The 16,380-nt window shown below is 39.5% G+C and overlaps 1 protein-coding gene across 1 annotated transcript in view; it reads right to left on the bottom strand.

The window, feature by feature from the left end:
- Nucleotides 1-16,380, bottom strand: part of TENM1 (teneurin transmembrane protein 1) — a 268,505-nt gene that overhangs the window by 106,059 nt on the left and 146,066 nt on the right. The window contains 5 exon segments of the mRNA XM_031554696.1: nt 3,248-3,448; nt 7,202-7,396; nt 8,410-8,511; nt 11,674-11,884; nt 13,419-13,618. Of these exon segments, the coding sequence (XP_031410556.1) occupies nt 3,248-3,448; nt 7,202-7,396; nt 8,410-8,511; nt 11,674-11,884; nt 13,419-13,618 (909 nt within the window).

Here is a 16,380-nt window from a genome sequence, read left to right as displayed (position 1 = left end):
TTAAGTAAGTCCATCATTTCTTCAGAGCAAAACAATGAAAGATACTTACAGTGTTAATTAAAAGATTCTTGAGATTTCTCTAAAATAGGGAGTAAAATGCCAACATGGAAAATAACAGTCTGCAGAAAATGTACAGTGGATTATATCCCATACGGATACGAACACTTCTGTGAGTTGTTTGTAGTGAATATCCTTGTCCTTGGCAAATCAGAATGACTGACACCCATAATTTGCAATTTCCTAAACCTGAAGAGTTTTCTGATTGCAATGAAATGGTTTTACCTAATTATTTTTTCAAGTTGCAGTTTTTGATGTTTAATTTTGAAATCAATTTGAGATGTCTTGAACTATATTAATACACTGTATTATGCCTTCATTTCTTTTTGAAGCACTTTACTTTAAAAAATGCATACTTCTAATGATTTTTAAATTACTCTACTCTGCACATATCAATTTACAACAATTACAACATTTTGCATTTTTCAAAGCACTTCAATTTTAAAGAGGTTTTATGCCTTGCAAGATACTGAGGAAAGAGGCTGCTGATCCATTTTTACCCTTTGTAAAATTACCACCAATCTTGCTAGAGAGCTTAACCAAAAATAGATATGCTAAATATATACCATCTACATATAATCATTTTAGGATGAATGTTTTTGTGACTAAGAACTGCCAGTATTCTTTTCCCAATCATAATTAGGTTGCTTCAGTGGTATAAATGGATTCAGTGGAAGTATGACAAATGTCCTGGAGTAAGGAGGACGAAAAGTGGCCTACTTTGGCTGAACAGAGTCTAGAGAAATGAATACAGGATAGAACGTCAGAGGCATCAGCTCTGTCACAGAATTCAGGCCGTAATTTCTTATATTACACCTCATCACAGTAAATTAATGACATGGGGCTAGATTGTCACCTGGAACACACTGGCTTTGCACAGTGGCACCACTGCAGTTATGCCAACTAAGGATCTGCTCCCCTCAACAGCACTGCCATCCATTTTGATGTTTTACCCCCTTAATCTCTAAGCTCCACATTATACATCCGAGAACACAGGATGAGGTTTTCTCTCCAGTTTGTTGATGCTGCACCTTCAGTTTACAAGTTTCCCTTCTGCCTGTCAATGAGTAGTTAGTATTCACAAGTTTGATTTCGTCTTTTCGAAACACACTGCCTATCTGCCTCAAAGCAAAATGACTCATTAACATCAAGGAATCACAGACATTAAGTAGAAATTTGACTCTACTGATGTACTACCAGGCTTACAACACTATCAGTGACACCTCTAATGCAGACAGATATGACAGTCCACATGACTTTTTGGCCATCCATCATGTTGCAGAGCCTCCTCATACCCCTTGTGTAAGGGCACCTGGGAAGGTGAAGTGGGCCAGGAGGGGATACAGCTGCAGCTCTGAGCAAAGACCTGCTGCCATTCCTCCCTACCTCTTACACGACCGCCTACTCCCTAGCGGAGACAGGGCAGGAAATCCTCTGTCTCATGTGCTGTGATTGGCTGACACCTCTGTTTGAGCTGGCTGAAGGCTGTCACCCTGCTGGACTGATGCTCTGAGCACCCCAAGGCTGCCCTTGGAGGTGCAGGGGCAGGTTTCTGTGCTCTGCAGGGGATTCTCAGCTCATATAGGCCAGGCATGCTGTGAATTCTGCATGAATATGCCAGCCCTAAGACTTGTTATGTGTTTCCACAGGATGAATGAACTAGGAATAAGCTAAAAGCATGTGAGGAAAGTGATAAATTAGATACAGAGGAATCAACTTGTTTATTGATGGTGAGGAAAGCACCCTACCTTGATAACGTAGTGGATAGCAGGGACACAGAGAAGTATTTTCCCAACTGGTGCATGAAGGTAAGAAAAAAGTGACTTTTCTTCCAGAAATTCAACAAGTAGCTTTGAAGGCCAGAAAAACATGAGAACTATGATCCTAGCACAGAACACAAAAGGTTCGCTGCAGTTATTCATTAGCTTTTTGTTCCCTTAGTATCTAATTGCCCCACGTAGCTGACACAATGGAACCATTAGAGTCTAACATCTCTTTTCAAGCTACAGTAGCTTCAGGATAGAACAGAATTAGTTTGTGTACTTTTTGAGGAAAAAAAATAACTGATAAATTACTGGCAACGTTCCTAATTATTTGCTTAATCAATGGAAGTCTTATTTTAGCACATAATAAAAGACATAAAAAAAATGCAAACTGAAAGCCAGTAAAAATCAATTCTTATCAGAGCAGGTACCGTATCTAGCAGAAACCACATGTGCTAATTTTGGAGTATGGAATGAGTGTGGGGTCTGTGTAACAAATACTCAAAATTATCAACACATCGATAGTTTGTTGCTGAAAAAGTTATAATGGAGTCTCAGCCTAAAGATTATAATCATGAACTTTAAATAAATGAAAATTGAACTATTCCATGTGTTCTTCTGAATGATGATTTCTAAGAAAAATTGGTGACATGGACCACTGGTTGTATTCCACAGTATTCAGCAAATCCGTCACTTGGATCTCCTCTGTACTAAGATGCATTACTCATCATCTGAGAATCTAGTTTTGTGAGCTCCAGAGGAAAAAAAAAATGGCAATACCTACTTTAGTAATGATATGCTCCATTACAGAGTAAAATATCCTGAGTGCTCTCGATTCAAGAAAACGAAATGTAAATGTACAAAGCACATAAAAAACCCATTTCAACTCTTAATCAAATTCAGCAGGATTAAACTCTGATAGTCTTCTGAGAAAGAAAAGAGTTTCTATTCCAGCATGAGAGAACAGATGACCATTTCTGTTTAAATATTTTTTGACAGCAATTTCCTACTTGTGAGTCACTGAATTTACACTACGATATCCTCCCAGTCTCTCTCAGGATTGTATATTTCCTCATTGCATGATCCTGATAAGCACTGAACACCTCAGGAGAGAATCCTGCTTAACTCCAGTTCAAGCTGGGAGCCACTTGCACTCTCGCAGGCCTACCATTCTCACTGTCAGGCAGTCAGCATCCTTGCTGCAAAGGAAAAGCCATTTTTATCCTAGTTGGCACAAAACCAGTTGTTACCAAACCCACTGGCGTATTTACCAAGAAACTGGCACGCAATGTCACAGCACCCTGGCTCATCTCTGTCTTATTTTTCAAAGCAATACTAGCACAGCAATAGAAACTGCTTTCCTTCACAAGCCAAACAGGAAGCATAAGCTTTTAAATGGCTTAATTGTAAAAGGACAATCAGCAAACCTGTAGAGCAGTCAGAACCCGTCCACTGTGGCTCACAGCTGCAGAGCCCCACATCCAGGAGGAAGGTCCCGTGCCCTGAGCACTGCTCCTGGCAGATGGGCAGTGATGTCTCGCAGTTCACGCCGCCCCAGCCGGCGGAGCAGTGGCACTCCCCTTGAACGCACACGCCGTGACCGGAGCACATGGGATCCAGGCAGTCCTCTGGAAAGCAGGGAATACACAACTTAAGAGAACTAAACTTACATCTTTATGGTGGTTTCCCAGAGACATCCAGCAACAGAGATTCAGTTTAATTGCACAGTTAATCTGCAGATATGTTGACTGAAATGATGGTAATTGAAACACAAGAAAAAACGGCCTATGCTAACATCTGTGCAAAAGTATAAGCTAAAAAAGGAAAAAAAGTCAAGTGCATAGATTCGTGGAGAACATGATTCTACTCATCACAGATACTGTTTTATTTTAAAAATGTTCACCTGCTGATCTAAGTCAAGGAAGTATGGATTTCAGCAGCAGAGCTCGGAAAGAACTGGAGTAATTAAATGTTATTTTTACAATTGTGCATTTCATTTTGGCATTTGTGTTCCATGTTTTATTTACATTTGGGAAAAGACAGATTTATCGTTTCATGCTCCTGAGGAAATCTCTCTCTACAGCTGGGAATCTGGTAGGAAAAAAAAGGTCATCCACTAGCTCTAAATTGTGAATCTCTGAACACACACTGTGAAGAAATCTCATATTCTCATAAAAAGTATGTGCTGGGCAATTGAAGATAATGAACAGATTCATAAAAGTCGTAACATATTGATGAACGATTTGCAAACAGACAAAGAGCTAAATTTGTTCTCAATTTGGATTAAACCATTCATAGTGAAAAATTCAGGAGCTCTGTAGAAGAATTTAAATCAGCTGGTTAGTCCCACATAATCAGCATATTCTTTCATCAAGATCCAGCATTTCTTTAACAAGACAGACACGAAGCAGAACACAGCCTGCCGTCTCTGGAGGCCACAATGAAACTACAGAGCTAGAGAGGAATTTGTGGGGTGTCTGAGCATGCAAAACAATTAGCCTATTCATATTAGATGGTGCTTCATATCAACACTGTTAAAGAAGGCACTTTGGAAGTTCTTGTATGCATTTCTCAAGTATTAGCCCAAATACAGTTTTAAAAGTTAAATAGTACTCTTTACAAACAGTATTTTGTACTATAAGAATGAAGAGATGTTCTGTTTCAGTAGCAGAAGACGAAATGCTTCTCTCTGAGATTAAGAGCATCCAGTTTACAGCACGCTTTGTATCTTTGCGCCGCTGTGCCACAAGTTCGAGATCTTAAGTCAGCTTTTATTTTGTATCTTTTTTAGCCTTCCAGGCTTGTGCGCAGTGCAGTGTAATTCTGAAAAAGAGAAATCAGTATTTCTGGACAAAGTACCTAGGTTGCTCTGAAAGTAATGCCTCCTACTTATTTCCATGGAAAGTGCAACAAAGAGCACAATGACACTATTTGATAGAGCAAATTCTCAACTACAAGACACTCTTTTCCAACACAGTCACGACCATTAGCTATGCATTCTCACCAGGGACGAACAGGAGCTTGAACGCTGCACTTGCAACAATCTGCATCAGTGGAGGTGTGCTACTTTCATCAGTGCTAAAACACACCATCCAGCCCTGAGTGTGCTCACATCCACTCTTTGGTCTCCAGAAATATTTGGCAAGTGTTGATGAATGTCAATAGGCGTCATTCTTTCTGCAGGAAGGAATTCAGTGACATCCCTTTGCTTCATCTTCGCTTTCGTGTCAGATGCCAGACTGCCCTTCTGCTGCCACCTGCCACACAGCCACACAATGTAACGGGATATTGGCGGGACAGTTTAGCCTCTACTGCTGTACTACCAACATCCACCTCTGACGTCATGGGCCAACATCATAAAATAGGAGGCATTACTTTCGGAGCAAGCCTCACTCACCTTGCTAAGTGCAGCACAAAAATACTAGGCAATTGTCTTTTATCGTGAAAGACAGCTCTTGATTTTGCTGATCTTTTGAAACTGAGAGCCTCCATAAGCAGGTTAAAAAGCATTACTTCTTTTAGTAACAGTAACCTGACTGGACAAAATTGAAGGTTGTCCATAGCTGTGAATACATAGAGCTATTGGTGTTCCCTGGATTGAACATCTGTTACTGTTTCTTGCAGTCACAATGCAGCTTCAATATTAAACTCATATTTACATACAATATTATAATTCCAGTCCCTGACAGAGTTACCTACATTATTGTACCAGTTAAGCAGCACAGTACAGTAATGGAAAAGTCATGTCATGCACACACTATTACAATAAAAATCTGCTGCGCTCCACTGTATAGTTCTGTTTTATCTACCTTCTTCCACTTTTATTTTATAATTATTTAAAAAAATCCAAGGTTTTCATGCACTTGTTTTCAATAGTTGTCTAAGTACATTCATCTCAATTATTTTTTCAACCATTTTGTAGGACCACATTATGCCAACAAGCCAAGTAACTGCAAAGGGCAGTCTCTTGTCAGCTTCAGGCTTATTCAGCATCACGGCCTCAGTGAGTACATTTGTGCATTACTTGCTTTTTCTCATCTGAGTTTTCTTGTTTTTTCCATTTCCGAAACTACAAACAACAGAAAATGTCAGAAACATTCTGTGGATCCTCCCTTTAAAAACCGTATCAGGTATGTCAAATCCATCAAATCCATCCTGGACATTTTTCTGATTAGAGAATTCAGGCCACAGAAGAGCTTCCTCTGTGTGCTACTCAAAAGAATTACCTAAAATCTATATAGCACGAAGCACAAAGTATGCTGGCACTAGCTTCAGGCTAACGGTACTACTGAAAAATCATCAAATCAGGGCAAGCATGAAGAACAGCTCTGCTTTCCGAGGCTATGCACAGGGGAAGAAAGTCATAGCTGATGAGCTATCTCAGAAATGCCAGCAGCCAAATAACAGCTGTTTCTGTAGATGAGGGCAGAGACACATCGGTACTACAAGCAGCTGAAGTACAATTACTTCTTCTCGTAATTTCCCACTTTTTATTAGCCAAGCTTTAAAGGACGCCAGTTTAGTACCCTGAATAGAGGCTCACAGTAAAAATGACATATGACAACAGAATTACACAGCATGTTCTGCTAAACTGAACCTGTTCGCATCTCAAGATGCAAAAGAATGAAGAAAGGGAAAAGATGATTATGATCTGCTGATTACTTTGGAGAAACACCAGAGCCTATTTTGTTTAGACCATCTTCTGACTGCCTTCTCCCCTTAGATTTTGGCAGAAAAGAAACAAACAAACAAACAAACAGTCTTTGACAATGCACACTAAGGGACTGAGGTTTCTGGCACAAGGAACCTGGCAATCCCAGCTGCCCCTTCTGAAAGAAGTGTCAGGGTCTTGAGAGAAGAAAAGCAGAGACAAACACATCGGGGTGGTCTCACTGCGTTCTCTCAGAAAGGGAATCCATGCTGTGACATTTTCCTTACAGGACTGAGAAGTCCCCTCTTGCTGAAAGGCAACAACATCCATTCGGTTCTTACTATCAGGATGTGGAGGAGGGAGGGAAGTGAAACCACCTGAGAATTCATCCTGGATTGCATTTCAGAGGATTGCTCATGTCCCACTTACTAGATATTCTTATTAGACAATGTTGAACACTTCTAATCTTTTAGAGTAAAAAATGTTTTATTCTTGGAAATTGTGTGATTAACCCCCACTGACTGTCACTGAGACCTGAACGCCTTTATCTTTGAAAATTTTTCTATCTCACATCACTCACCCCGAGACTTTAAAGGTGCTTTTGAGAAAAGCAGCATTACCTTACAGTAAGTCTCTCACATCTGTGTGAGTTTGAACTACCTTAAAACAGCTTTGGAGATTAAAGACTAAAATGAAACTCCCTAACTACAGAGAGGGAAACTTCACAAACCTTCCTCACAGATCTCTCCTTTGTATCCAGGGATGCAGATGCAGACTCCCATGATACAGGTGCCGTGGCCAAAGCAGGTCGGGTCGATACACTGTTCTTCAGGAACATCACACTCTGGTCCTTTCCACCCGTTTCGACACACACAGTGACCTTTCTCATATTCTCCATTTCCACTACAGAGCACCGGGCAGGAATCTGAAGAAGGCAGATTGACCTTTTTAATATATTTACATTCTTAGATTAACATTTATTGCATTTATCGTTCTGTAAAATCGCTTTTCCACTCCTGCTCTCCCAATCCTTCCCTTGATTTGAGGACTGTGACAACGAAGTAGTGCACCAGCGATCCAGGCACCCTAGTATCCTCAGCCTGCTTCACTACCATACCTTAAATTTGACTTGAAATGGGACATCTTGGAAGATGAAAATCCCTCCCCTTGGTGGGTCTCTGCAGAAATTTTGCACAGTGATGCCTGCTTATCATTTTTTTAACATTAATATTTGTTCCCTGTGAAGCAAGATGGTGCCTTATTCTTTCTTCTGAGCAAACCTCTTACTACCAAAGTTGTTAGCCATTGCTGAGCTACATGTGATACACTAGTGATACGGAAGCTAAGTTTTACAATCCACTATCAATTTCTGACCCAATCGATTTCATAACACATAAAGTGAATCTAAAATTTGAGGAAACACAAGAAAAACATGAGAACTTCCAGACAGAATAGATGATGGACAATACAGAAATAAGATCACATGATCTCTTTAGCAAGTTTTTGCTCCACGTGCTGAAAAATCTCTATAATGGTTTAGGATTTCTTTTCCACACCTATTCAAGTTAAGATCACAAACGCATTCAACTGACATGTGAGATTTTCTCTGAAGTGAAAAAGTCACTTTTAAATAACTGTAAACACTGTGTTCAGCTGATGCTCTAAATTAAAAAAAAAAAAAAATATCACAAAATGGGTGCAAAGAGCGATGGAGGAATCTGTTGTCTCTGAAAGTCATGGTGAGAGAAGTTGTTGAGGCATCTTAGCTAAAGTACAGCATAAAAAACTTTCTATGCCTGTGCTTGTGGTGCATTCGCCATCTGTCTGTAAAAAGGAATCAAATCTCATTTAATGACATTGAATCTTTGTAAGCTCAGCCGTCACACTCCATAATCATGATTCCTGTCCTGCACTGCAGGTTGGCTGATATGAGATTACCTTTTGCACAATCAGGACCAAGGAATCCTGGGAAACAGTGGCAGTGCCCCGAGATACATTCTCCATTCCCATTGCAATTAGTAGAGCAGTCATCCAGGACTTCTATTTAGTCAGATTGTCATGCAGAAAGGAAAATACAAATTAGTTGAATTTGAAAAGCATGGCACCTTCACCCCACTCTGTGGGACACATCTCAACATACAAATAGGTGAGGAAGCAGTAAAAAGCCCATTTCTATTCACAGGAAGAATAAAACAAAATTCCTGTTCAAACAGCTTACAAATATTAGATTTTGTCTTGACAGCTTTGAGATAATAAGTGCATCATTCATATTACACCAGAAAGCTTTTAAAGTAAGTGTTCATGTAAAATTTACCACCATTAAAAGCACTGTAAGAACCAAAGTATTTATGGAGAAATGTTCACCTTAAACACTTTCTTTTATTGTTGAAGTAATTTGTTGGAAACTTCTCTATAGAATGTATCATCTACTACAGTGTTCATTCGAAGCATGTGAATTGCATTCTTTGGGGGAAGGCAGGGTTTTCACTTTTATACAAGATAAAAAAACATCTTTCATAAAGCAATAAAACTCAAGGCCTTTATAGGCCTAACAAGAAGATTTGGAGAAAAAATCCACCTTTAGGTCTAATCTTAAACTACTGCACGCTTCATCATACAGCTTTGGATAGGAAACCTCTTAACCTCACACGTCTTGGGGCAAGCTTATGTCTGTACATTTGTTAGGTGTCTTTAATCTACACATGTATATCCTACAGGATTTCAGTGGATTCAATGACTTAGATGCATTTTATGTGAAAAATGTGAAACAAATGCATCCCAAGACGGGTTATAAGCATATGCTACCATTAATATGAATAACTGAAGTAAGTTTATTTTGATCTTATTTATGGACACTTGGGCAGACAAGAATCGGTTCCTCTGGAAATCTTGCGCTGATACTGAAAAACATTAATTTCCTTCCAGGCTATCACTTTATACCAAGAAATGGGCATTTGCTATGTAACTGCTCATCAGATATGCACAACCTAGACACAGATATCTGTTTCAAGGTCAAGAAATCAGCTTTTTTTTTTTTTTTCCCCAGAAACAAGTTTTTTTGCAGATATACAGCTTATTATTAATTTTTATATATTACTGTTCATTATCAACTCTGCTCCTTGCCTATTGAGAAGACAGAATCCCTAGAATCACATAATGAAGGATCCCTACACTGACTTGAAATGAAGAATTGGCTGTTTGAACAGTTAATTCCCTGGGACACAACGTCCAGTTTGGGTTGGCCTTTATTCAGTCTATGGAAGTACTGGAGGCGTGACAGATTTTGCAAGCAAATTACACACTGTCCCACACCCCTCTGAGGGGAACTCGGATCAGAGCTTTACTTAACGTGTCAGCAAAATCAATTTTGCACAACACTGACGTCCAGCAACTGAAAAGACTTCCTAATGGATGCTCAAGAGGAAGCCAAGAGTGCCTCATGCAGCCAGCAGTGACATACAGCAGAGATGCGTGCCAGCTCTCACCCCATACTGACTGTTTCAGACTGCAGTCCTGGTTGATTCCTTTGTTGGTAGAGTGGTAAAATATGACTCTAGCTGCAGACACTCCCCAGTGTCCATGGTAGGGAGCACGGCTCAAGGATCAGAAGATGATTAGATTTTTTTTGTGACTCCCTCTTCTCCACCCTCCACTCCCCCACCCCAAAAAAACAACACAACAACCAAGAACCACTGTGCAAAGAAAAATATAAGGAGAAGATATACAGGTTGTGAAACCACAATAGCTAGCTGTATTTTCAAATCCATCAGCAGTAGATTCTTGCAGCATGAAGCCTCATTTTCCCCTCAAGTTCTTTCTGCCCAATTTCTTCTCACAGCCATTTCTCAGGTTAGTGGACTCCTGTCCACCCCACAGCCCTCACTGTTCCCTTCCATAAGATCCAAACAGTTCTGCTTATTGGCCAGAGAAGGGATAAGCACCTTCTTCTTCACCAAATTTAATAGGAAATTAATTGCAGTATTCAATTGCATCTATCTTTTTTGTTGTTGTTTTGTTTTGTGATTACATGCTACTCAATGATGAAATACTGTTTAGACTCCCCTGCATAAACACTGCTGTGTTACAGTAGAAATAAACAAGGGGGTAGACATTTGGATTCTGATCTGGACTGGAGTTTGGCCAGGTTTTATGCTCTTCATAGAGCATCTGTGAGCATGCTTCATAAATTGCTTGAGAATTATTTTCTCACATAACATTGAACAATGGTATTTCTCCCACCAGTAAAAGAGTCACGCTTCTCCACAAAGCAAGTATGAACTTTTAAACATAAAAAACTCATTGCATTTCTATCTCAGTTTTAAAATAATTTTCCTGTAAGTCCTTCACCAATCTTGGTATTTGAATCATACTGTCCTGCTCCACAAGGTGTTTACCATCAAGTAAAAATAGCATCCAATTGTTCAGAAGAGCAGATGGCATGTCCATTACTAGTAAAGACATCTTGCTAAACATATGGCAGAACAGGTTAACTAAAGGGCAAAGTGGTTAAAGTCTTGCAGCAAAGCAAGGCACTCATAAATACAACACTTCACCTGAAATGAAATTCCAGAGAAACCCTATGTGTGAGCATAGCTCTGCAACAACACCTAGAGTTGCAAACATTTGTCCACCTTTATTTATTAAGGAGGCAACAGGGATTTCATATCCCACCAGCACAGTGTCTCCTCTATTTGCCTTTGAGTTCCAAAGAAAATGGCGCAGTTGAATGATTGTATAGAACGACAGCAAACACCCATCAAAAAACAGCAATCAAATCCACAAAAGCATCCTTTTAGATTTTCTAACTGATTAAAATATTGAAAACACTAACATATAAGGCGTGGATAATTTCTGTAGGATTTATGGTTCCTGTGTAAACAGATAGGGCAGACGTATTCTCTTTCTGCTTTGAGCAAGATAACACCAGAAATTACTCAGCTATTTAAGCTATCACATAAAAGTTTTAAAACACAAGACAACTTCACACATAATTAATTTAACACCCATCTTTAATACACAAATGTTTCTATTTGCCTAATATCAGCATAAATATGAAGTAACTCCACTGAGGTTAATTAAACAGAACTGAAATAAAACATTTTTAAGAGAATATTTAAGAGAAGCTGGGATCAACAATCTGTTTTCAAATGCAGCTTTCCAATGCAGTAATCACTGTAGCAATTTTACTGTAATTGTTCTTACCGATTGCCGTGGTCAGCACAAACACTTGCTCCACTTTCTTTCCATCATTGTAAAATGCCATATGCCAAGCGCCTTGATCCATGTATTCAATGAAGCCTGTCTCTTTTAGTGAAGTTAAGATCAGATTCCTGGGAGCTTGCTGAGGCTCCTCTGAGTTTTTTGGTTCCTGCTTAATTAACTGCTTTCCATCCATCAATTTTACAAAATCAAACTGAAATAATAATGAGCAACAATTAACCACCTAGTAAATTTTTATGGAATCTGCTCTGCGTGTCTCATTCAAACAGCAACAAGCAGCTGAAATCTCGAGAGGAATGGCCTGTTTGACTAAGCGTTCATCAGAGTGGACAGTAGTTGCATAACCTGGTCTGTTTAGCATCAGTTCTTCATTTCAGATACAGAGTACTATGGTAGGCCAGAAATTTGGCACCAAAGCTTGCTGTCTGCTATAGCAGAGTAAATTCAAACTTGCTGCACTAAATGTAGCAAACTAACTTCAAATTACAGCTCTTTCACGGGAATTATTCCAAAATTCCTAAGCTATAATGCTTAGGCATCTCAAATGCAAAAAACAGATAAAATGTGCTATTCTTCTATACAAAATTTTAAAATATCTCTTCATATATATCAATACCAAAAGCTATTTCTACTTTTCATTTATAATTAATTTAATTCATGGCAATAATTGACTATTTAATGGAGTTGACTCCAACAACTGATTTTCAGTAAAGCTCAAGTTCAGCTCAACTTAAGGCCCGCTTTTTATTAAAGCCAATGATAGCTAAAATCTCTCATTTCTAAGGTCAAACCTCCTGTAAATTGTTTTTGAGGTTAGACTAGACGATCTCCACAGAATCACAGAATTGCATGACCTGGTACGGACCTCTGAAGATCCCTCAGCCCAAACCCCCCAGCTCCCTACAGCAGATGGCACAGGAAAGTGTCCAGGCAGTTGAGATATCTCCCAAGAAGGAAACTCCACCACCTCTCTGGGCAGCCCATTCCAGTGCTCTGTTATCCTCACAGTAATGAAATCCTTCCTGATGTTCTTGTGGAACTTGCTGTGTTCCAGATTTTGCCTATTGCTCCTTGTTCTGTCATTTCCAAACAATCTTTCTGTGATTCTGCATCTAAGTTTATCACATATGGTGTAATCCTGCTATCAGACAGCAGAAAAGCCTATTATCATCCATTGAAATGAGAGCTTCATATGCCAAATGCATTAAGGAAAACAAAAAACAGTTGAATGCAACCAGCAATACTGCACATTCTTTTCACTGAGATAGCCTTTCTCCTGCAAATCCCCAGTAGAAATGCTTAAAAGTAATAGTTGTATCAGAAACTAGAATTAAAACAGTGTTTTTTCTTCCCCCTGTTTACACTGACTGTAGTCTGTTTACTTTGATGAATACCTAAAAAGACCAAAGCATTTTCAAATGAACTGGTATTTCATGCCACTACCCTAAGAGAAGGTGCTGGATCTACACACTGTGCACATGTCCAGGCTCCCACAATCATCTGGCAGTGGTCAGAATTGCTGACCTTGTTGATACAACGCTGCCTCTCCATTTGAGTGGTGTGTTTTCAGGGTTCAGCTAGACTTCAGTAAAAGAATGGGATGAACAAAATGCTTTGTGTGGTTATGGTCAGTTCCTTCCTTCCTCTCTGCTTTGCAAGTGCATCGGGAACACCAGCAACTGTTGCTCTTTGAAACTGTAAGGCACGATACCATTACTACTAATTACCTGAGTGTGAGTAGGTGGAATGTTTCTTCTGCCATAAATTCCTAGCAGAGAATCCTTTGCCAGTGAAATGTTAAATTTCAGGTACACGGGGTGATGGATGGTGATCTGAAAGCGCCAGAATAAGCCGGGCGGGATTGTTTGCATAACTTGTGCTCCAATCTCAACTTCTCCTGTGTCTATGGCCCGTCCCTTCTGAAACACTGATTTTCCAGAAACAAAGAAAGCAATCAGTTACATATTCATAGAGAAGATACCACAGATCAGATATCAGATATAATAAATAGTGTCTACACTGAGGACATTTCTTTAAAATCACTGTATTTCTCATTCAGCTAGATGAAAGATAGAGATAAACTTGTGTGCAGCATTTACCACGATGGGTGTCACAGCATGTTTTTACCTCGGAAATCTTGGAACACTTTACTGACTACAAAAAGGTACCGGCGCTGCTGCAGGAACCACGGCCTTTGCGTCTGTCTGTCAGCTGTGCAAACAGAACCCATTTGACAGAGCGTGGAGAGCACGCAGCAGGACAGCTTCCTCTGGCACGGCGCTCCAGCTACTGCCGGGTGGGCATTGCATAAGCTGCACAAATGGACACCGGTGAACAGAGAAAAGCCATCAAACTGCTAGGTCAGAGCCCAAGCCCGGATTTCTGTTAAGCACCATTCCTAACAATTGCATTATGGTAGTGATAATCTAGTCCTGGAGAAATAAGGAACATCTGTTTGTGCTTGGACTTTCTGCACAAAAGCATAGCAGGGGCATAAGGACAGGGATAGGCAATTTAAAGGGAAACTAGCATCATTTTGTAGAGCCTAACAATAAATCTGCAGACATCTACAATATGTAACTTCACACGTGGGTATGAGAGAGCTGAAATAGAAAGGGAGATGAAACGTGTAAAGAAGCCATTGCCAAACTAAAACAGAGCTCGCTTGCTTTGCTGGTGTGTATCATCATCTTTGTCTATTTTAGTGCCTGCCTGTGATTAGCATCCTGGCATGCTGCAAGCTACACCAGTCCTGCTAACATCTGAGCTAACTCCTGCTAACATCCGAGCTAACTCCTGCTAACATCCGAGCTAACTCCACTGGAAGTTCTGCAAAACTCTAAAGCTCATTCGTAAGCTTTCTCTCAAGTAGAAAAAAAAAAAGGACAGCATGCTGCAATGGAGAATGAACCATGAGATCAAATTCAGCAGCAATATCTATTTCTGTGTCATTTCATTCCAACATCATGGTGAAGGATAAAGAGAAGCAATCAATGTGACTGGAGCTTCACTTTTTACAATGATGCACAGAAATATAGAACGCAAAATAATGCACATGAAATGATATAAATTGTCCTTGGAAACGAACACAGCAGTAGTGAAGCTAGGGCCAGATTTTTCCTAAACATATTAATAACAAAGATCCTCGGTGGGATCTTTCACTGGATTTAACTCGTGTAGGAAGTACTTAGCATTCTTAATGAATAGAGATTTAATTTACAAGGCAGGAGCAATCCTCAGGGTACTGGATCTTCCAGTTTATGGCTGCTTTGTGTCACCGGAAACAAAAGCACAGCAAGAATGAGGAGCAGACTTTTAACACCTTACCATATAAAAGCATGAATTTTTGGAGCACAGAAATTGTTTGCTAATACTCTAAAAATATACCTGTTCCTTAATTAACAAGCTAAAAAATTCCCAAATCCCTGCTTTAGCAATGTTCAAGGTGAGAATTTTTTTTTTCCCAACCTCCTTAGTGAAAAAAGTCTCGTATGTTGAGTTTTGAGAGGAGATTTAAAATGTCTGTGTAGCTGGGCAAAGAAAGCGAGTCCCTCCCACTCCAGCCCATACATTAGATCCCACTCAGCTGATGTAAATTTAAAAACCTTTTCCCCCATTTCCAGTACTCCAGAGATATTAAATCTTAATGATTCTTTGCAAGCAATTACCCTAGGTTAAGTAAAACACTAAGGAACTTTTTGGTGATATTGACACATGGTAATTAATGTGATTCAATTACAAGATGGTGGAGCTCTAAGTAAAAAGTCAAGGATACAGTATCATTTTTGAAGTTAATGGCATTATTGGTCCATGTTCAAGGTCTTTTAAAATACAGTAACTGCTTCTGAGTTTGTTGAAGTGAGGCAGCCTGCTTCGTTGTTGAAAATGAAACGCAAAAGGCCTTACTTAGGGCACAGGCATTCTTTGAGAAAGTATTTTCACTAATTGGTGTTATCAAATTATGCTGAATAGCAGTGAGTGTTGCTAGGCTCAAAGCAACACTTCTCTGAAAAGTCATTCCATGTTCAGATGAAAATGTTGTTTCAGTAACGATTTCATATAATTAAAAAAACCCCACACATGTACTTGGATTTACTGTTATTTCTATGAAAGAAGTGCATGCTGTTGTTGACAATGCTAAAATGAAAAAAATCCACGTTATCTTCCACCTACTGAAAGCAGTACTGGCAGCACCCCTACCTTTCCAACACTATTTTTTCAGGTAACCACGCAGCATGAGAAGGCGACTGTAAGCACTGCATCTGAAGTGCATTCTCATATTCACTGAGCCATTTTCATATTCACTGAGCCACTGTGCTCTCCTCTATTGAAAAAATAATTTAGCTCTGTTTCTGTGCTTAACTGAATGAGGCAAGTATTTGGCCAAACAAATAAGGCAATGAAGATATGCTATTCACAGACTATCCTCAAATGCTTTCTTACATTTTCTTGTGAAGTCGTAGGTAAGCTTTTAAAATTACAGCGTTGCAAATACAATTTCTGCACTTGTTCTGAAAGCTTCTTTCTCATACCATTTTCCCCATGACAAAATATCATTTAATTACCTACATTCAATTCCTAGTACTGCTCCCAGTCTTACAAACTGGTACTAATTCTTCCCCACCCTTTCTAAGCACACTTTTCTCCACAATTCTAAAACAGAAGATAGACTCCTAATCACAGGTTTCT

Source organism: Meleagris gallopavo, chromosome 9 (assembly GCF_000146605.3).
Source record: "Meleagris gallopavo isolate NT-WF06-2002-E0010 breed Aviagen turkey brand Nicholas breeding stock chromosome 9, Turkey_5.1, whole genome shotgun sequence".
Taxonomy (NCBI): domain Eukaryota; kingdom Metazoa; phylum Chordata; class Aves; order Galliformes; family Phasianidae; genus Meleagris; species Meleagris gallopavo.
Note: the sequence above shows the minus strand (reverse complement) of the source record. Positions and strands in the feature narration are given on the sequence as shown.